At 36.3% G+C, this 23297-nt stretch overlaps 1 protein-coding gene across 6 annotated transcripts in view; it reads left to right on the top strand.

Moving 5' to 3' along the window:
* adcyap1r1a (adenylate cyclase activating polypeptide 1a (pituitary) receptor type I) overlaps positions 1–23150 on the top strand; it is a 34366-nt gene extending 11216 nt beyond the window's left edge. The window contains exons 3-15 of one of the 6 annotated variants that reach the window (XM_026946112.3): positions 1708–1807; positions 7256–7363; positions 7500–7600; positions 8502–8599; positions 8963–9095; positions 10277–10430; positions 10809–10869; positions 11030–11099; positions 12050–12141; positions 13597–13677; positions 15325–15454; positions 16470–16511; positions 17779–23150. In XM_026946112.3, coding sequence (XP_026801913.1) covers positions 1708–1807; positions 7256–7363; positions 7500–7600; positions 8502–8599; positions 8963–9095; positions 10277–10430; positions 10809–10869; positions 11030–11099; positions 12050–12141; positions 13597–13677; positions 15325–15454; positions 16470–16511; positions 17779–18003 — 1395 coding nt within the window. In that variant the 3' untranslated portion in view covers positions 18004–23150. Of the gene's footprint in view, positions 1–1707; positions 1808–7255; positions 7364–7499; positions 7601–8501; positions 8600–8962; positions 9096–10276; positions 10431–10808; positions 10870–11029; positions 11100–12049; positions 12142–13593; positions 13678–15324; positions 15455–16469; positions 16512–17778 lie in introns of all 6 variants that reach the window. The other 5 variants (XM_026946111.3, XM_026946115.3, XM_026946113.3 and 2 more) reach the window with 5 other exon arrangements.
* The last annotated feature ends 147 nt before the right edge of the window (positions 23151–23297 follow it).

The raw sequence follows: 23297 nt of genomic DNA, 5'->3' as shown, positions 1-23297 counted from the left end.
TGCGTAGTGGATCTAATCCGTCATCGTGCTTCAGGCTGCAGTGAGGACATATTCACCTACTGGCCTGTTTTTGGGAGATGAATGGAAACCGGAAAACCCAGAGAAAACATGAGGAGACTAGAGAAAACACCGCACAGACAGTAAAGCTCAGGATTGAACCGGGGTTTCTGGAGCTGTGAGCTGACAATGCTGAACAAATGTGTTTCCCTCAAAAAAAAAAAAAAAAATGTGCAGAACATTTATTCCAAGTGTTTTTTTTATTTTATTTTAATTCATTCAGAAGGCCCAGTGACACAATTAACCACGTTACCTCAAAAGTCAATCAACCAAGATTTTTTTTTTAGTTTTGTTCTGAAGCTATGAGGCACATATGAAAAAACAGACATATAATAAAATGCCTTTTAAAAAAAAAAAAAAAAAAAATCCTGCTCAAACCTTTCATTTTAAACGATGAATTTTATTTTTAAAACTTTAAAAAATATATGATGAATAATCTTACTATCATGAAAAATGATCATGAATATTTTTTATAGGCTTAAGTTCAAAGTAGAACTATATTATCTGCATTAAATTGAATTTTTCTTCAAATAAATTAAGGTTCCAAACTTTAGAGTTAAAGTTCCAAAGGAGGAGCAAAATGATAGCAAACTGCGCTAAAAAAATAAGCGGAAACAAAATGGCTGCCTCAATAATATCACAGAGTTCAGCTACACGGTGAAGTGAAAGTCACACTGTGTCATAAAAAACACGTCTATAAATCTGTGTGATATTACTGACGAACTGGATGTGGTTTTTTTTACGGAAAAGATTTTAAATAGACTTCCACTTGCGTTTTATATCAAGTAACAAACACTGGGCAGCTAGAGAGTCTCTGGAGACATGATGGATATTTTTTTTTAATTAGGCAACGGTCACGGATTAATATACTGAGAAAAAAGATAATATTCCGCGGACACAAATTTATGTCGTGGCCACGAGATACCTGATAACTTGAGACCACAACTTAATATGTTGTAGAACGTAATAATAACACGCACAGATTCCAGTTAATTATTTAGTGCGAACGGACTAAAAAGTCTTTGAGAATCCTCTTATGATGGATGTCCGTGTTGCAAAGGAGACTAGTGACTTCTATATGTCACTCTTTATGCTTCATTGTGTAATGAAGTGTAATATTAGCAGTCATTTCCATGCTTAGGCTCATGTATCTACAACGGTCAAATTCAACTGACTTCTCCGTCACGGTCATTTTAAAATACAATAGTTTCACATGTTATTCAAAGATAACCACCATATCATGTTAGAATGTCTTGGTTGATTGGCTACGTTTGAAGTAATTGGGATGTCATGCGATTTTTCCCCTGCAAAATTATTCATTTAATCAATTTTACCTGCATTTATCAGCATGTGTCTACATCTCATTTGATACAGTCATTTGGTACAGATCATTAACAGTCTTATGAGCTACAGTCTATGGAGCTAAGAGCCAGAATGTAGATGATCCAGTGGAATACAGGGGTGAGAGATCGAGTATGTTCATGCCTGAAGAGGCACGAAGGCTCTTTTACTGCCATCATGCCCTTGAAAACACCATTTAGCACTGTGTCTCAGCAGGCACCATGACATGACGTGCTGCCAACATTTAGTCTGGGGTTTTTTTTGTGTCTGAACTCCTGCTCACACACTCTTGTTTATTGCTCTGTATAGCCCGTACGATCCTTGATCTCCAACTGTGTCATCAAGCGCGAGCAGGAGAGATGCATGGAGAGGATCGCGCTTCACGACCCAGCGCAGGACCAGGAGTTCGGTAAGTTTTGCTAAACTAGAGGAAGTTTTAGTCCATCGTATGCTGTTATGACCCATCAAGATTAGCTAGATTGGACGTCACACATGCATGTTCTTGCTAAAGTCTTATATTTATCAGCAGTAAACAGGAAGTGTGATACTTGGCAGCAGATACTGTAACAGTGACGGGAATGGGAAAGCCAGCTGGACTACTCACACTTATAGAGCAAGAGAAGGACAAAGTGAGAGAAAGAGGAAGGGGAGAGAAGAACTCTGACTCATAGCGTTGACACCCTCAAGGCCGCTCCGGATAAATCGGACTGTTTAGAGCAGAAAATAATAGATTTTAAGAGGTAAAGCAGCTTGCTGTCCTACCATTTAGTCAGCGGGTGCTTTCTAAAGGGCACGTTCGCACGGCTGGATGAAAACGTTTTCTTTTGGAAGGCATTTTGAAAGATGTTTCTGTGGCCAGAAAATGTTTCAGATAATTGTTAAGCTATATACTGAACATCTATCCATTTTACATAGGGAAAAGAATGCAAGGAAAACAACAACGGCATAAAATTGTAACGCAGTATTTTTAGAACCACTTTAAAAAGGGGTGGAGTTAGAAAAAATACATCATGCTTATGGTTAGGTGTTGTTGCGTTATCCAATCACATCAGTCCCGCTCCTTCTCTTTAAGAGCTTTAACACCCTTAACAGCTTAATATAGTAACTTTTCAACAATTTACTTGTAGATTTCACACTTAGATGTAGTATTTATTGGTATGAATAACCAATAATAAATGTGGCAAGGCTGGTATTTAATCAAATCGTATTCTTTAGACATTTTGTACATTTTGTTAATATCATGCTGTGTACAATGATAAGTAACAAAGTACTTTGTTACTGTACTTAAGTCTGGCTTTTAAGTATTTGTACTTTGCTTACGTGTTTCTTTCACCTAATACATTTGACGTTTATTTCCTACATTTCAACATTTCAACTACATTTGCAAACATCACTGCATTTCTCTGTAATCACATATCTGTAAAGTCTTTTTGCAACTAAAAACAAGCTAAAAACAAATTAAAACTTTAACAGAGACTTAATACCCATTAATGTGATACACTTTGTATTCATTAACAGCTAGCTATTAGTATTCAGCTAGTTTGTATGGTCAGTGGTATTATCATGCTAGTTAACATTTGAGAGATAAAACTGATGTTAGTTAACCTTAGCTAACTTTTTCCTACATTCTTTGTTGTTTGGTGAAAGAGGCACTAATTCACCACAAACTGAATTTAGTGGCATTTGGGGCAGACTTTCTTTTACTTTCATAATTTAAGTCAATTTTTCTACTTACTATTTTAATGTGAGTGAAGAATTTGAAGCTGTAATTCAGCTTATATTGGTGGATTTGTTTAGATGAGTAGTCTTGAGTTTAAAAAAAAAAATCTCTAGTTTTACCACCTCTGATGATATATCAACTGTCTAATTTACATTCTTTACCCACATTTGAGGTGTTTATTCTTATTTGCTACAATTAAAATGACATAAAGTTACATGCTTAGCAATTGTGTAAAGTCGCTATTTTATACTGAAGTTGAGCCATGAAACCAGGTTATAAGAACTGTGACAGGACCTTTAAGGCTTCGTTTACAAGAAGGTGGGTTTGTTTCAGATCACAAAACTAGCATCTGGGCAAAAAAAAAAAAAAAAAAGGATGTCCAATCAAATTATCAATGCTTTATATCACCATTTACCCTACCACTTTTTACGTACCATCATTTCAACGATCCAATACCTGAAAATATTCTTTTGCTTTATAAAAATAAAAGCCATTGTATTACAATGCTGTGAAGATAAAGCTTGTAAGAAAAAACTACTAACTAAGGAAATAAAACACTTGGGGATGAGCTGGTACAGGAAAATAAACGCTTGGCTGTTATTGTTATTTTATATTGTTATGTAATTCATTCAATGTGTTTTATTCCTCTTACACCACAGCAATTTTCTTACAACACAACATTTTTTTAGTTATTACAGAAAAACACATCATAGTTGTGTAAAAAGTATAAAGTTGTGGAAGTTACTTCCTGTTATCACTTATGTTATAGCAGCTATAAACAGTCGTTCCCTCACCAGTCTCTCTTTTTTTTCACTTTTTTCAAGTTACTAAAATGAAAAACAAAATGCAGCTTATCATGTTTCGGACAAAACTCAAAATTTCAAAGGCTGAGGCTACTCTCACTTTATTTGAGCTTCAATTTTTCAACTTTTCGATTTAATTTCAAACCCAGTAGTTGGAAAAATGATTGCCACAAAGTACAGTAGACGTATGCATTTCAGAAAGGTCTTTGCTTCTTTATTTCTTTATTACCTCAAACTAGAACAGACAGCTATTTTGCAGACAGGAAATCTTTCAGGTAGAAACAAAACAGCCACGTTAGCTAGAGATACAGAGGAGAGAGAGAGAGAGAGAGAGAGGTGAGAGAGAGGTGAGAGAGGTGCTCCAGCTGTTGTATCTTCTGTTCATTAAAGCAGAAGCCGAATAGACTCTCGTAACGCTCCATTATGAAGCCCGGGACCAACAGCAATAATAAACCACAGCCGGAGCTTATGAGTGCGCTGTATCACACACTACACGAACGCCTGCTGTCCTGCTGTCCACTCTGGTGATGTGAGTCAGCACTAGCATCTAGTTTTGAGCAAAAACGAATGTTCTGATGAGTGATGATTTCCCGAAAATTTGTGGATGTTCTACCCAAGGACCATTCGTCCATTCATTCATGAATAGGAATTTAACGACTGCCTCAAACGTAGACTTTATGTGTATGACTATGTGAAGATGTGAGGAAAAATGCAGGAATTTTCCTTCAGCTTATTCACTCGCTCCATGATGGTGGACAGTGATGATACCGAATGCCATTCCATCTTTCCTTTGCTAGTTCAAGACTGCTCTTATTTGCCCTTTAAGATGTAATTAGCTTTGTGTTCAGGCTGCCAGACAGAGCAAAAACAGATTAGAGTGTAGGATGGGAGCAGTGTCTTTCCACAAACCAGACAAAACCAATCTCTACATCTGCTGCACCATTTCACCATCTTCTCATCGTGCATGAAAGCAGAGGAGAACTCTGGAATAACCAGAGTGTTGTGAGAAGCTGGGGGGTGTGTTCTGTGCTTGTTTTATGACTGGAGATCATCAGGCACAGGTCCAGAGCAGCTCTCACTTGGATACTGTAGATTTACAAATTGCAGAACTATATCAGTTGAACTGAATTATGAACCCTGTCCTCTATTTGTAGACTCTTGTTAAGTCACACATCTGGAGTCGATTACCTTGCTTGCGAAAATAACAACCAGAAGGGCTGTGTGGAATAAATCTGGAACGTTCCAATTTAGCATGTCCAGGCTTTGCTTTGGAGAAACCACCTGGAGTCTGCACAGAAAAACAACTGACTGACTGGGTTTTGGTGAATGTAATCTGCTTTTCAGAGACGGATTAACGGGTTTTAGGCCTGCGAAATATAAAAACAGCTTCATATTTTGTCTCAAACCTGAGTGTTCCATCTGACTGGGTTTAAATTCTAATGATGATCACATTGGGTATTAGAGCATATCTCTTAAATCAGAGATTAACTGCTCTGATGATTTGGCACCTTGCTGTCGCACTAATGCTGTTATTTCATTCTGAGAGAGCTCCAGGATGCAGGGATTTTAGGGAAAAGCACTCCCGAACAGAATTCCCTGCTCAGAACTCTTGTCTTCCGGAAGCAGAGGTTATGGCTGGATTAGTTTATATGAGCAAATACTGATGATTTCAGCACTACACTGAGGCACTAAAGGGAACTGGAGGAGTGGAATTTAATTCCTGCATCAAAGAAAGATGGGGATGAGAAAGGATTGGATTTTTTTTTCCACACAATGATCATAAGGAAGCATAAGGTAGGAGGCAACATGCAGGACTGGCTCAACCGTGCCCTGTTGGTTAGTCTTGGCCATGTAGGCTTTCATTTATTTCTGTAAGTGAGATAGTCCTTGCTGCAGAACCAGAAGTCCAGGGGGTGGAGCTGGACCTGCTCCAACTCCTCCTATAACCCCAACTTTAATCCCTAACCCTAACAAACACACTTATCCAGCCTGAAAAACACTGAGTTGTGTCCACTTCCTTGGCTTTTGGTTTGACTCCACCCAGATAGGAGGATCTGGAGCAGGTCCAACGCCACCCCCTGGATTTTTGGTTCTGCAGCAAGGGGTACTCGCTGTTAAAGATGGACGAGAAAAACAGAAGCATCTCCACTGATGTTTTTTTTGGAATCTGCAACTCAATTTTATTCAAAGTTGATTGAGTTACGGGTCTTAGCTTCATAAAAGGGTTCCCTCAGGCAGAAATTGGAAGTCTTGGAACATCTTCTGAAAAGGAAACGCTCTGATGTTAAGTTCTACATAGAACCTTTAAAGGATACCCCTTTGAGACAAACCAATCATGGAATGTTTTAAGAATATATATATGTGAATGTATAAGCAGTTAACTATTCTTCAGCTCCTGAACAGACTCTACTTGGAACCCTCTCTGAAACGTGAAACGCTGTGTTTTCATATTCTACAGGAAGATATATTAGATAGCCGCTATAGCTGGGTTTTTGAAGATGGGGCGACGGCAGGACAAATTGTGCAATAAGTATTATTCCAAGCAATTCTGCAAGCAACAAATTGCATTGCCAAGTAGAAGGATACTCTGACATAATAGCTGTGGAAATCACGGTAATAATTTGCAACATCAAAGAAAATCCTTAATGTTATGCGTAAGACTGCAAAGGTCAACTAGCCATCAACTAACATTAGCGCTAAGATGGAAGCTGACAGACAAATGACTCTTGACCATATATAAAGAATGCTATTAACCATTCTTTTATTCTGTTCTAACCAGTTTCCAAGAGAGGGGTGTGGAATGTTGGAGCAGGAACGTAAAAATATTGCTTTTTGTTCAGAACAAACCAAAATGGAAAAGAAATTGTTTCTAATCCCTCAAATATTTCCAGTCCCCCCCCCCCCCATTTTTTTTAACTGTTTGTCAGAATTCAGCCATAGTGATATGACAAATTTTCTCAAACACCAACACAATTACTTTTGAAAATGGCACAAATCCTCAAAATATTGGCCATGTCATTTGCACTCATCTACATTATTATTACTTATTATTATTTCAAGAGGTCTGGAGTGGCTGTTTAAAATGATGTTATGTTCATATTCAGCCCACAGGTTGCTAGTTGAATAGGCATGATATTATCAAGTATGGGACTAGATCATTTTTTCTGTGAAGGCTACCCAGTTCTTGTCACTAGTGCTCTTCTTGTGGAAAAAAAAAAGATCTCCATATCCTTCAAGCAAGATTGTGTGTGACACGACTTTAAAAGGTTGCCTGGCATATGGTGTATTATTCTACTGTAGTCAGTGTTGTTTTATGTGCTTTGTTGTCCTTCAGGTTGTGCTTGGGAGTGGGACAACCTGACGTGTTGGCAGGCGGCGAGCGTGGGCGAGATCGTGGTGGTCAGCTGCCCTGAGCTCTTTGAGTTCATGAGTCCTGAGGAAGGTGAGTGATTTTTCATGTATGAAGCAGACTGTTTTGGGGTATTTTTATAATACAGTATTGAATCTTGTTCTAAACTGTTGAATACAGTGTGGAAATGTGTAAGAGTGATTACTTTGTGGTTGTTTTCGGTTCTCAGGTCTCGGGAAGATCAGTAGGAATTGTACAGAGGACGGCTGGTCGGAGCCTTACCCACATTACGTGGATGCTTGTCTGTCTGAGGAAAACGCCACCAAGCCGGTGTGTTTCGGTCGAAATGAAAATCATTACAATGCATTAAAACATACACAAAATACATAGTAAATGTAAATATTGCAAGACAATAGTTAATTTCTGTGGATCATATTCAGAGTTAGTGACTTAAGTCCATATTTACGTTACGCATTCAGAAAGTTACACATTCAGAGTCGGGTTTTGCACCTGCTTAAGTCGATTTTCTTGCTTTCGCCATTCAGATTATGCAAATCACCGGGGTGTAGTTCATGCCTCCATGGTTAGCAGATTTTTACGTTTTTTTTTTAAAATTTTTTAATAGCGTCCACTGCCTCTAGACCACAAGAAAAAAAATTAGGGATAGAAAATGTTGAAGAGCAGATTTTTCTTTGCTGTCAAATGTAATATAGTGTAATATTATGTAATATAAAAGCAAGAGACTATTTAAAAAAATGAAAAGAAAAAACACTAGATAGATAGATAGATAGATAGATAGACAGACAGACATATGAATGAGGAGATGGCACACATTGAAATAAACGTCTAACAATACGGCTTCATCAGTCATTATTCAGCAGCTTATAAAATAACACTTGTTCCAGCGCAACCTATTATAATAACAATAATTTCCGCTGACAATTAATTGTGCACACAACTTAATGAAGCCAAGAGATATTACATCAAAATCACGAAGTTGTAATGTGTGTATGGAATGTAAGCTATTTTATGAGGATTTTAATTCACCATTTTGATTTATTTTATATTTAATATTGGCCTTAAATGGCATTCTGTAGTTTTGTTTTTTTTTTTAATGTAGAACTGTCTGAGTAGTGTATAAGTGTGTAGTGACAACTGGGATCTAAATCTTGATGTACAATTTCTGCATAAATGGCTCTAAGCTACTCTATGCTGCTTCCTGTTTATGCAGGATATGTACTATGCATCAGTGAAAGCTCTGTACACAGTGGGTTACAGCACATCTCTGGTATCCCTCACCACCGCCATGGTCATCCTCTGCAGGTTCAGGTCAGTAAAAGCTCTGCTAAGCCTTAATCACATCTTATATATAGCAGAGACTGGGGAAATCGCTTCAGGGCTCAATCCCATTTCAGCTTCGATTTTCCTGCAGTGGAAATTGCATTTCATCCTGCCATTTGGAAGCCGGCCTGTTTTTTGGCCTCCCCTTCTCAAAGTGATTCTGATTTGATTCTGCTTGCTGTAGCTGGAGTTGCAATGAAATGCGCTCCAACCCCAGTGGAGAGTTCTTTATGTAGCTGATGTTATTCTTCTTGGCTCCGGAGTATTTCTGAATGCAGACTGTTTTAAGTGTAATTCAGAGCAGTTCCCTGAGTGTAATAGAGAGGCTTGACTTTTCCGGGGTTTTGACAGGAAGCTGCACTGCACCAGGAACTTTATCCACATGAACCTCTTCGTGTCGTTCATCCTGAGAGCCATCTCTGTCTTCATTAAAGACGGGGTGCTGTATGCTGAGGAGGACAGCGACCACTGTTTTGTCCACACGGTAAGAACTCTTCACATTGACATGTCAGGAATAAAATAGAGATAAAAATAAAAATAATACATTTAAAATAAAAATAATCTAAAGAGTGTTAGTGATTGCAGTTGATTGCTTATCTGTAACAGCATATCCTGAAGTGTTTTATTAGTCTTATACCACAGCAATTTTGCCAAGTTGACATTATTTAATTAATTAGCAATTAGGAACATCATACTTTTTATCCATTTATAGTAACATTTAATGTAACATGTAGTTATATTAGGGGTGTAACACAATGCCACTGTATTTATATCTGCATCTAAATCTGTTTAGTGCTCCAAATATTTGTATTTGGATTTAAACCCAAAGTGGGCGTGACCTAAACCAGAAGTTTTTTTTTTTTTTAATATGAACCCTAACACTATACCCCTCAGAAAAAGTGGAAAACACTGGGGGCAAACCCCGGAGGTAGTTTTCAGCACTGTCAGCATGGTGTGTGATTACTTGCAGAGCAGAGACAGTTCTTCAACCTCAGCTACATCCCTCGAGTGATGTGTGTCTAACTGTTTTTAATCCCTCTCATATAAATATTACTATTGCTTACACCTGCCTGGCATATTATTAGATTGGGAAAGTGTTGCCGGGTCTGTTTGAGCAATTGGCCATTCTCTTCTGACCTCGAAGTGTTTGTGCCCACAGAACTACCACTCACTAGATGTTTTTGGTTTCTGTGTAAACTCTAGACGCTGTTATGTGTATTACAAAAAAAAACCCCACAGATCAGGAGTTTCTGAAATACTCCAACCAGCCCATTTGGCACTAGCAATCATGCCATGGTTAACGTCAGTGAGATCACAATTTTCCCCCTTTCTGATCCTTGATGTTTGCAGGTTTTCACCTTATAGACATCATTACTGCATTGTGTTTGCCCCTGCTTGTGTATGACTAACAGCTTGTCAGCAGCACAGCACTGGAGTTCGCCAGGTCATAGAAATATTCTATTAGTAACAAATTACCATATCAATACCTGTTCAGACACGCTCGTTATTCTCCAGCAGCCAATCAGAGGCCACGCTAATGACATCACTGCATCTGAGTGCTTAACGAGCACAATCACTGTTGCAGGAGTGCATGCTGTTGCAGTAAATGAAGACGAATGAGGATATACTTGTACTCTGACACTAACTGGAAGAAATGGCCTCTAGGTGGCGTGTAAGGCGGTGATGGTGTTCTTCCATTACTGCGTCATGTCCAACTACTTCTGGCTGTTCATCGAGGGCCTGTATCTCTTCACTCTGCTGGTGGAGACCTTCTTCCCGGAGAGGAGATACTTTTACTGGTACACCCTCATCGGCTGGGGTAGGCTGCATCGTTTTTAAGCTTCATGTCATGGTCACTAATTGGTAATAATACAGTTATAACGTATACCATAGAATATGCAGGATATGTTTTATTTATCTCAATTACCAGCAGTGTAAAAATATCCATGGCAGTAGCCACATCAAATGACCTCCTAATGAGAATAAGAGGGAATCACCTGTTATCACTTATTAGTAAATATTAATAAGTCATTCAGGGTGGATTTTTTTCCCCTGTAATCTGATTCTGCTGTTATGCTATTATCTGTACATTATAGTGATCACAAATGGCCACCTATTGTCCTTGCAATATATATTTTCAAGATAAAGTGTCTTTTTGCCATTAACTATCTTCTCTGTTGTCACGTTTGTTTTACAGGAACTCCAACTATTTGTGTGACTATATGGGCGGTTCTGCGGCTGCACTTTGACGACTCCGGGTATGTTTTATTTATGTGAACGCAAGAAAGTCCAAAAGAAACTTGTCTTGTCCTTTTAATCACGGCCTTTAAAGTGTGGCTGGTTTGGTCTTCTGAGGAAAACCTGATCACAAGAATCAGATTAAACATCGCTTTAGTTTGCATCCTTGTTTTGTTGCAGTTGCTGGGATATGAATGACAACACTGCCCTCTGGTGGGTCATCAAGGGACCTGTTGTGACTTCAATTATGGTAGGTATACAAGTCTAATTAAAAAAATTATTTTAAAAAAAGGCTAAAGTGCTTAAATCAATTTCTGAGACTCTGTGTCTTATGAAATTATAGACAATAGGTACAAGACTCTATATAGGTTAATGCCAGTTGTCCATGAGTTTTGATATTATAATTACTATAGGCTATTATACAACTATAAAAATATCATAAAGATTTTATATATAAAAAATAATAATTTGTTGGCTGATTTTGTGGCATTTAGATCTTTTTGTTGTTGTTGTCGTCATAAGGAATTTCAAGTATAAGACAAAACAACATTCCTTCCAAAATATGTTCAAGTATATATTTAAGGAATAAAATATTTGAGGATGTGCTATTATAGGAGAATAATTTGTGGTAGTGTAGTGTGAGGTGACCCAATGTGAAGCTTTGTTCCTCTTTTACAATTTGCCACCACAAGTTTTTATTTATTAAAGAATTACATGCCATACTTTTTTTATCCATTTATAGTTACGTTTAATATTGTGGAATGTCCACAAAACAAGTTAGTTCCTGTTAAGCTTTCCTGTTAGCTTTATTCTCTCTCTTTAAGTTAATGAGTGAAAAAACTCAGCTTGTCAGGTTACCAAGAAAACATAAAGAACGAACGCCTCTGTCCTGAGAGGAGTTTGGACACTTTGGAGAGTGCTTCCATAAATATTAAATAAACATCTTCAACAAAACTTGTGAGAGGATGTTTTTTAACCCATTCATGTTAAGTGTCCGCCATACATCCTTGCGTTAGTTGTTACTATAGAAACAATAACATTAAATGAATCACATTAATGTAAACCTGTGAACTGCCTTGTTACCAGTCAGAATTGAGAATTCAACATTGCTATGGTAAAAGATAATATAAAACATATCAAGGGTGTGCAAACTTTTGACTGGCACTGCAACACTGACTCTTTTATCTTCCTTCCCATCAGATTAACTTTGTGCTCTTCATTGGGATCATCATCATCCTCGTCCAGAAGCTGCAGTCGCCAGATGTCGGAGGGAACGAGTCCAGCATTTACCTGTAAGTAAGCCTGTCCTGGTCGCCATGGCAACACATTTCCCATACACATGCGCTGTGTGTAGCTCTGAGGCACCTGATTGGCTGATTCTTCATGTTTCAGGCCCTGGCAACCTGTTGTGTAGATTTGATTGGTGTATGAAGAATGAATGGCACTGACTGGTTTAAGATTTGATGAATGAGAATGTTTAGTAGAAGGAAAGACACAGTGTTGATGTAAAGCCGCAGTTTTGTCTAGCCTGATTGAAAGCTTGGCATGGGCATGTTTGTGATGTTGTATAGACAGTTAATGGCAGCTGTGCTTCATGCTTTAGCAGAGGAACGTCACTGTCCAAGCGTTATTGCAGTTTTATGACATTATTTACAATGTCTTTCCACATAGGTACATCTTCAGTATGCGTTGTCTCTCTCCTAGTCTCTCTTTTCAGTCTCTTTCTCTTGATTTTAATAAGACATAAAACACAGTTTTTCCCGTTACTGAGAATCCCTAAAGTGCAAAGTCTTTTTTCCGTTGTCAGAAAACTTACAGCTTTACCTTTGACTTACAAAGCACTGACACTGGAGACTCCTTCCAAAAATGATAACTAACATCTCCTCACAGAACACTTCACCATATCAAGAATTACACTTTTTTTAATCTGTTAATGTAGAGTGTCCACTCTATAAGTCCCAGTGTAGTTCCTATAGAAATGATAACGTATTAGAACAAATGCTTTGATGTAAACCTAAACCTTGCAGCCAGAACTACTGTCAGAGCTGTTTTTATCCTAGTCAGGTTCATGGCGGGTCTGGATCCAGATCTGAGGCAGAAATACACCCTGAACAGGACGCCAGTTTTCGCACACAAATGATCACACCAAGAGGCAATTTAGTGTAGCCAGTCCACCTAGTAGTATGTTTTTGGGAGGTGCGAGGAATCCAGAGTACTGGCAGGAACCCCAAGATGACACAGGGAGAACATGCGAAACTACACATAAACAGTCAGACTTCTGACATTTGCGGTCCACTCTGTATACCTTTGCGTGTTATTTGTGTGTATTTATCCCTTTGCGTGAACCAAAAAGCAGTGTAAGTCCCCATTAGTATAGGATAGTGTCTAATGTCCTCACAATCTCCCGGTCCTGACATTGAAAACGTAAAAACAGCATAAATATTTCCATCTAGTTAGTGAGAATAAGGTTAGGGTTAAGTTTAAGTGTAGACCTAACATTACTTAGCTAGAGTAAACAGTATGTCAGAGGAAGGTCCTCACAAAGATAGAAAACTGGTATGTGTGTGTGGTGAATGTGTGTCTGTTTATGGAGACTCTTAAGTACTCCTGCTTAAATAGTTTTGTGAATTGTTTCGCATTTTCACAAGTGTGTAAGAGTGCAAGGGGAATCTGAGTGCGTGTGTGTGTACATTTTGTCCTAAAGAGGTGTTTGTCGTCTGTTGTGTTGTCTTTGTCGTGTTTAGCAGCTGTGCTCAGAAATGCTTCAGTGAGCCCGCACAGGCTGTCCAGCATTCGTGCAGGATGTCAGAGCTTTCTACCATCACCCTGTAAGTGTGTGTGTGTGTGTGTGTGTGTGTATGTGTGTGTGTGTTTGATAACCTGTGATAAACCATCAGCAGCATTTTCATTCTACCTGCATGAATTCATCTGGGGATTTGGCAAAAATAACACTGATGTCTGTCTTAATTCTTAATTTCAATGGAAATGTGATTGTTATATGGAAATTGTAATTTAATTTTTGATTTGGAAAAAAAAGTGCTAGCATGATTAGTGATTAGCGTGGCGGTTGATGCTATGTAACTGTGAACACACATTCTAGTGCTGCTAACTGATATAAAGTCATCTATACAGACATACGTATTAGATACCTAAATAGCTGATGACATCATGCAAGTATCCGTGTTCAAATTTTGTTTCATTTCTTTAAAATGTTATGTTGTATTTGAAATTACTAACTCTAATTTATTACTTTGGTAGTATGCTAGCTTACTTTTTTCCTGAAAACATTTATCTAGCACTGATAGTTTACTAAATCCGACTACTTATTTGACGAAGTTCAGCTAAATAAGTAAGGTCAGACATTCATATTGAAAAGAAAAGGACACACTTGTAAATAAATTGAATTGAAGCATGTAGAAGAAACTAGAGGTCACATTATGTTATGGACTTATTTTTTTTTTACATAAAATATGCACTTTATTAGGGAAAATCTCATAAAACGATAAAAAGATACATAAAAAGAACTTAACATAAAAGAACATAAAAATAGCCTATGTTCTATTACATATCTTGAAGAAAATATAATATATTAAAACATATTTTAAAGAAAAAATTATAATAAAATATAATATAATAAAGGTATTACAAATAAAAAAAAAACATTATAATAAAATATAACGTTATAATAAATCTTAATGAAAATAATACTAATGCTAAAACTACTAACAACAATAACATGAATGTGTCTATGGGGTGCGCTTACTTATGCACTGCTCGAGTATTAGCTTCAGTGCTAAAAAAGATTTTTGGGCTACCTTGGTGTCTAAAATGTATATCTGGATTTTGTAACTCTCCATTTCGGCTAGTGATGGGCAATTCATGAAAGATTTGTTCACTTTGAATGACTCTTTAAGTGAATCGATTCTTTAAGTCAATTGATTCTTTAAGTGAATCAATTTCCACAAAACATGCACACTCTTAGTTAAAGTCTGTTTTCCATTAGCTTTTCCTGTATATAATTAAACATTTCATTCCAGTCTTCAGATTATCTGTATATTTCACTAGTTTTCTACTCAACTCAGTTTTTTAGCATGTGTGTGTGTGATTTTGTGAATGAGATAACAAGATAAGTTAGACCAAATGTGAAATAATTTTTATCATTATTTATATTTTTATAAATGTAGAATATCTTTGTTGTGCAGCAGTGACATTGTTAGAAATTAACCTGGAAACATTATTTTTGTTCTCATCACCCCTAGGTGAAGTCCGTTACATGATCTTTTCATATAGACACTAGTAGTATGAATTATATCAGTGGAAATCTGTATGATTCATAAGAGTCGATTCACTAAAATGAGTCATTATGCCCATACTGATTCAGCCACATCATATTGCCTGTGAATCGAGTTGTCTCAGGAGTGTGTGTGGATTGACGTGTGTGTGTATGTGTGTGTGATTGTGTTATGTGTTAATAGGAGGTTGGCTCGCTCCACTCTGCTGCTCATCCCTCTGTTCGGGATCCACTACACCGTGTTCGCCTTTTCCCCAGAAGAAGTCAGCAAGCGGGAGAGGCTAGTGTTCGAACTCGGACTCGGCTCTTTCCAGGTAAACAGCGCTTGGACCTCCTTTCATTCATCACTTTATTTACTTCTTCATTTTTCATTCTTTCTTTTTTTCAGCCAAGAGAATAATAAAGCAGTAGGAAATGAAAATGATATAAAAGTATCTATAATGTATAAACATGAAAAAAAAATTAAAATCAAATTTTAACAAATGTTCAAAATGAATGAATGAATTAATTAGTTGATTTTCATGTTTTAGCTGAGTTTTTATTATTATTATTATTATTATTATTATTATTATTATTATTAGTTTAGTTTAGCATCAATAATCATATAATTTTAAAGATTTCTTTAAAAAACTGGGATTCACAATATTTCTATGAAATGGAACTGACTAGTTTCGTCATGTCAGACTCATGTCTTTCTTTCTTTCTTTCTTTCTTTAACCAACAGAATATTTTAACTGTATAATATGTCAGTATAAAATGAAAATTACATGAAAATATCTATAATGTATAAAAATCTAATTAACATAAATTATTAAGGTTAAAATTAAGATCAAATAAATGTTATATGAAGTATTTATTTATTTATTTATTTATTTATTTATCTATTTATAGTAATCATATTATTTTAATAATAACTTTTTTTTTAATGTGATTCACAACAGTTCCATTTAATGGACTTGACTACCTTCTTAGTGACAGACTCTACATTTATCCAGTCTTGAAATTATATTCACCCATTTTTCATTAAAAGACACCTCACAAGGGCAATGTTTTCATTGCAATTGCAAATTAAATTGTAAAGTAGCAAAGGATTCTAAACAATTGCATACTGCTGCTTTAAAGAAACAACATTATTACATTACTAGCTTTGAAAGAGTCACAGCAAGTGAACATCCCTTTATGACGATTTAATGTGAAACATGTATCACAGTTACACCAGTGAGTGATGGAAGAAACAGTGACATGTTGTAACGTTCCACACATTTACTACACACCCTGAGATCAACAGTATTATTGCTTAACTCCAGTTCTCACTCGGGTTCTCTCCAGGGCTTCGTGGTAGCCGTGCTGTACTGCTTCCTGAATGGCGAGGTATGTCTATAATGTCATTTTCTCTGTGTGTGTGTCGTCGCGTGTGACTGTTATACATGGCTGTCATTTGTACAGCCGTTTACTCGTACAATAACAAACATGTTTTTTTGATACCTCTAATCATATCTTATCATATCTTCTGTGTAACTGAATGAACACTGGAAGTATCTGTTAAAAGTAGCTAATTATGTTCATGATGATAGCTGAATTCAGAGCAAATACAACATGCTTGTCTTATCTAGCTATAATATCCTTGCTAGCTAGTTAACATAGCTAACTTTACAACAATCTAAAGTTAGCCTTCTTTCTATATGCCAGTGCTAATTGTATTAGCTAGCAACAACTAGCAAATAAAAAATGGCTTTTAAAGGTTTTTGGACCACACAACAAAACTTCACTAGGGATTTTAGCGTAATACTAAAGGAAAAATCCACCCTGAATATTTATAATCTTATGATTATGATCTCAAATTTTGCACATTTGTTTGGTAATAACATTCGGAGTTCACTTTATTAGTTTAAACGTCGACGTTTTGGCTGATTTTCACCTTCATTAATGGTTTCTTACATTACCCACAATGCTGTTCGATTTAGCCCTCATTTCGTCCCTAGCTACAAAGAACAATGCAGCGGAGCTTTAGTCTTTTAGTCTGTCCAGCTGTCTCACCTCCTCATCTATACACTCTCCTCAAACAGATCAGACTTCCAAAGCTTCAACTTTCATGCTAATATCACCGTCAACACCGTCACGCTCATCATCTCGTAAATCGCTACTTCTGTGTTGGATTTCTCATGAATATGATATTGAATGTAGCTGGAAAATGGTGAGTGAGAAAAGAAGCTGTTGTTCTTTTGTTTTTAGGAGCTAGCAGCAAAACCTGACAGTTATCAGGTCTTTTTATGTTTGAGATTATTAAATATTTTTCTCCTGTTGAATGCCATTGGAACTGCACTAGCAATAACAGTGTCTTCCTGTGACATCAGCACGGGACAGAATCACTAACTTCCTACAGGAATAATGGAACTACAGAACCAACCAACAAACTAGCAGCCGGATCACTAAACACGTCACAGATATTTCAATAAAAGTGTATTTAATGTGTTTCAGGGAGGAGTTTTCCTTTAAGACCTAAGATTGAACTGAACTCAGCTTTCTCCACTTCTCTGTGTGATGCATTAGGAGAGTTTTAGTGATTTCATGTTCGGGCAGGTGGGACAGCGCGGTACACCCTTGCAGCTGAGTCCAATAAAAAAATGACCTTTTCAAGTTTCTGCCTGAAGGTGCAGTCGGAGATCAAGAGGAAATGGCGCAGCTGGACGGTGAACAGGTACTTTGCTGTGGACCTGAAGCAGCAGCGTCATCCTTCGCTAGCGAGCAGTGGTGTGAACGGGGGAACGCAGCTGTCCATCCTGAGCAAGAGCAGCTCACAGATCCGCATGTCCAGCCCCCAGGCCGAGAGTGCCACCCTCAACCTGCCAACCTGAGCGTCTGATTGGACAAGCCAGCTCTAAATCCGCCCCTTAAAACCTCCCCTATCTGATTAAACCTTACTCTAGCCGTAGGGTCTCGCTCCCTGGACAGGCTGAAGAGGCTCTCTAATTATCAATGTTTGTCCATTATTGAAACAAATACATGACACATGATACATGAGACATGATACATATCATATAAATTAGGATTTTGTTAGAAAATTTGTTACAAATGCTACATTAAGAGCATCGTTGTTAGTCAAGGATGAACATGCTCAATTATATTTTTGAAGATTTCTGACAGATAGCACTTCAACGCCATTAGAAATCATATTTGGTGCATAATATTTCAACAGATATATTCTCACTGATGTTCACTCCAATCAGATGGGTAGAACATTTGAACTCAGACGACCCGCAATCGATTTCAGCCTTGGAAAAAAATTTACAGACCCAGTGGGTTTCGAAGACGTGCAATGCTCCTATGAATGAATAACGAATAACTGCAAATAAATTTAGACATAAGAGCAGCGTTGAGTAGGAACGGACTACATGGTGTCTGGACTACGTAATCTGATTACAAAAATCTGCTACTTGGATACATCTAAAAATACTTGTGATCAGAATAATCTCTTTTTGTCAATTAATTTCGGATTAAATTTTCATTTTTGTCGCACAAACCGCAAAATACTATCCGTGTGTAAGGAATAAAACACTTGGGGTGTTCTGTTATACGAAAATGATCAACTTTCCTCTAACAGCATGCTCTCAAGTGTTTTATTCCTCTTTTACGACAGCAACTTACTAACAATTATAATTAATTCAAATTTATTAATGAACATGACATGTCGTACTTTTTATCCACTTATAGTTACTTTCAATGTTGTGGAACGTCTGTGAGACAGCATCTCTCTCTCTCTCTCTCTCTCTATCTATCGCTCTCTCTCTCTCCCTCTCTTTTGAAGCTATTAAGACAAAAAAATATCCTTTGACCTGAAGTCTTTTTTGTGTCAGAAAATGTGCCGACACTGACACTGGAGACTCCTTCCATAAACATGAAAAAGATGCTAAACAATAATTTCATTAAGATTACATTTCCTCAGTCATCTACCCAACACTGTTACAGAGTATAATCCATTTTAAACCCTAATTAAAATGTTTAAAATAGTATATTTTTCTCTCATGAAACTTTACAATCTTTAAATATTACATATTTGGAAATAAAGTGTGACAGATTTACAGAGCGAATCTATGTGTATTAAAGTACTCCGTGTTTCTGCCATTGTTCATCTATAGTAAGAAGTGCCAAAATATGATTATTTTGATATCGTCTTATCTGTAAAATAGTGTTTTTTCAAAGTGACCATATAAAAGAAATTCTCTATATTCAGCATTGCTTGTAAAAATGGCTAAAGCTTCCGTAATGAAATGTGCGTCTCGATAAAAAGGCTGTAAACATGTCTTTTTTTTTTTTTTTTTTACAAATTATTTTACAATCAGCCGCACGTACAGAGTATGTCAACAACGTAAAGACTCGGGAATTAGTATCTATATTTGCATAAATATAGTATTGGTTTAAATCTGTTGCTATTTCTTTTGTTCGTGCGTTGTTTTTAGGCCAGTGCTGCAAGTGTGACTCTGTAGCTAATAAAAAAAAATGCTAAAAACAATTCAATATCTGATATCAGAACAGGTTTTTAAAAAAATGAAAAAGATATTTATGTTACAAAAATGTGCCATATAATCGTATAAACGTTTAAGAATCTGTATGCTATCATAATTGATTTGTTGACAACTAAAGAAATTATATCTGTTTAGTGAAAATATGTGAATTTCTGACCACAAAGACAAATTTATTTATGATTAAATTAAAAGTCCCCTAAAACATTTTGTGCTTTATTATTGGTAATAAAATAATGCATATTCAAATACAATAAAATAAACTAAAATAAACTAAACTAAAATAAACTAAAATAAACTAAAATAAAATAAAATAAAATAAATTATATTATATTACCAACTCTTCAAAGTGCCTGCTGGTCAATTATTTATATCTCACTTCAAAAAATAACAAAATTGTCACTGATATTGAATTTAAAAAATGTACTATTGATGTCTTTTTTTTTTAGCTTACAGTACTGAAAGCAGTGAATATCTAATACTACTATTGTTAGGAATTAAAAAAAAAAAATCTGTTGGTGCACCATGGACTGTGATCACTTTCAACGTAAACAACGTAAACTGCAAATAAAGAAATTTAGGGCTAAAACGTTTCAAATGAATGACTGATACAGAATAATTCTCAGACCCTTTACAAAGTGTAGTCTGATGTCAATCTAGTCACACAACCAAAATTTTGCTGACAATCATTTTTTTTTTTTTTATGTATCCTTACTGTGACTTATTTGGGGACATAACCATTGCTGTGTTTGCTACGTGTGCTTTCAGTCTCGTTCAGTCAGAAATAAATGTATGTAGAATATTAGCACAGCTGAACCAGTCATTATTCTGTGAATTAAAAAAAAACAGTCATGTGCAATATGAAAATGCTTTCAATGCAGACGGTAGCAGAATGAGAAGGTCGCTTTCTATCAAACATCGACATTTTAAATAGTTTGAAAGTTTCACTGATTGTCCTGTAACTGCTTTGTATTTATCGTCTCTTCATCAGTTAAGAGCCGAGTTTGAGTTGCGTGTATCAGTATATCAGTGAGCGACGTGATATATAACATACTCCACGTGATGGTTCTAAAGTTTCTCGAACCCTAATTAATGAGTTAGTCCTGATTAATTAATCAAGGTGTCAAACATGGTAATTAACCCTAGAAAGAAAAAACAGAATGCACAGCAGTCTAATAAAGGAATACAGCGTGTTTATTTTCAGTCAAATCTCTAATCAGTGCATCTGCAACCTACATGTGATTACCACTGATAAAAATCATGATGTTTACTGAAACATCTGTACTGAAAACACGATGGAAAACCCATTTAGTCCAAATTCACTCATAATGGAAGTCTAAGGGCAGCTGTTAAAGGTGTAATAGTCCATTTTCTTATTTCCTACCTGTACAAAAACCCTGTAAGATTTGTAAAACGTGATAAAAAGTGGTTTAAGCCATGACATTAGCACAAGTGTACTAAGTGGCTGAGAAAACCCGTTTGGAAAACTGACTTCCGGTCCGGAATGCTTGCTTGTGTTTGGATGGGATACTCTATGGGCCACCAAAGATCCTGAGGGCAGAGCTTTGTGAACATTGGTGGAAATGGTGCAGTGAGCTAAAGTTAAAAAAAAGCAACTAATAATCAAAATGTCAAATGCCCCAACTACTTAACTAAGTGTTAAGAATCCTAATCTTGAAGAAAAAATCGACTAATTATACCTAATGAACCTTTAAATACTGTGAATGTTTCAAAAAACACTACTACATTTTACAAATTCAAAACTTCTGAAAGGTCGTAGGATGAGCAAGACATAAGAGAAAGCTATCAAAAAAAAAAAAAACGGTTGATCATATATCAGACAAAAACATCTATCTGTGTAACAAAGAGCAAAGATTAGAATTGGATTTGGAAAAGAAATTTCATTTTGAAACTGGAAATGTTTACATATAAAGAGTCTTAACTGTTTTTTTCTTTTGTTAGGATTGATTTTATTATATTTATACTTTCTCCTTTATTATATTTATTCTATTTATAATGTAAGTGATTTTTGTGTGGAGGAGTTTAACTGTGAAGTGCTTCAGTTAAAAAAACATCTCTTAGTAATGCTTTTTAGTAGTTTTTAACAATAACAATATCAGATTGGTATCGATATCAGTTGATACTCGAGGTTTCAGTACCGATATCAGTAAAGTAAACATGGTATTGTGTCATCTTTACACATAATACATAACTCTGTATGTTTTTTTCCCTTTGAAACACTGATCTGATCTCTAAATGGAGGAATTATACAGATTTCGAGCTTAAAATTCCTAAAATTTATTCACAGGATTCAAGCACTGCCCTTAGACTTCCATGACAAGTGCGTTTCAAGTAAACATTTTCTTTTTTTTACTCTAATTTCAGTACAGGAAAACGTCGAAACATTGATTGTCGTCGGTAATTACATGAATGCTATGTACAGTATGTAATGGATAGAAATTCTGGGTTATTCCTCTGTTTGTTTGTTTGGTTTAAGCACTGGAGTATTCCTTTAAGAATCATTGTAATACTTGTGTTCTACATTCAGCTTGTACGCTTAGCTATTATTTCTCTATTTATTGAATTTATGAATGCAATTTATTTATTTTTCACTGTATCATCCAACACACAAAGAGTGTACAGAGAGAACAAATGATGTACTTACCTGATTGAGATGCATATGTTTTGAATGTACAGAGAAAAAAATGTATTCCTAAAGAAGGATAGATAGATAGATAGATAGATAGATAGATAGATAGATAGATAGAATGCATGTAAAATAGAAAAAAGAAGGAAAAAAGCTGCTGCTTTCTGTGTTCTTGACACCAGCTGTCTTTCTGAGTGAGTGTGCTCAGAAGGTAACGACCATGTCTTGAAGCTGTTATAAACCAATGCCAGCTGTGGGTGTGGGTGTGTGTGTGGGTGTGGGTGTGTGTGTTGCATATGCCAACCACTGGGTGGTGTTGTGTTTTTCTCTTTCATTACTGCGCTCATCACGAAGCGAGCCTTTAAATCCACACATGGCTCTCATTGACTCGTCGTGGAGCGGCCTAGATGTGCTTTCGAACCTTGAATGTACTGAACAGAATCGTATCGTACTTTCCAGAATGAGTTGTTGTGTATCATAGCCTGCTTGGTTTCTTTTTTCTTTTCCATGATGTATAGTAAAGCTTCTTGGTAAACCTCTGCGCATTTTTCTACATGTCGACTTTCATTGTAGATGAACTTGGTATTTCTGATGTCTGTGCCAAATTTTGTATCTGTATATGGATTTTTATTGTCTGCTTTGGAGTGAAATGGGAGAGGTGATGCAGTCTGAGATGGCCTCGTTGTTAGTAGTCAGTGGTTGTTCATGGCCAAAAAAAATGGACAAAATGAACACTAAAACTCAGCATTCAAAACAGGGACACTGGTTGTATAACATTCTTTGAGAATATATATTTATTTCTTTGTAAAAGTGCCAAAATATTCAATAAATAGATGAATCGTTGATGGATGTTATGTGATTCAGGATCTGATTTTACTTTAAATATTATACACACATATACAATATGGAAGGAATAAAACACTTAGGCGTGTTAACGTTACAGTACCAACCCTGAAGCTGATCATTTTCTAATAACTGCATGTTGCACAG

The sequence above is a fragment of the Pangasianodon hypophthalmus genome, chromosome 21, assembly GCF_027358585.1.
Source record: "Pangasianodon hypophthalmus isolate fPanHyp1 chromosome 21, fPanHyp1.pri, whole genome shotgun sequence".
Classification (NCBI taxonomy): domain Eukaryota; kingdom Metazoa; phylum Chordata; class Actinopteri; order Siluriformes; family Pangasiidae; genus Pangasianodon; species Pangasianodon hypophthalmus.
The sequence above is the reverse complement of the archived record's forward strand: the minus strand, read 5'-3'. Positions and strand labels throughout refer to the sequence as shown.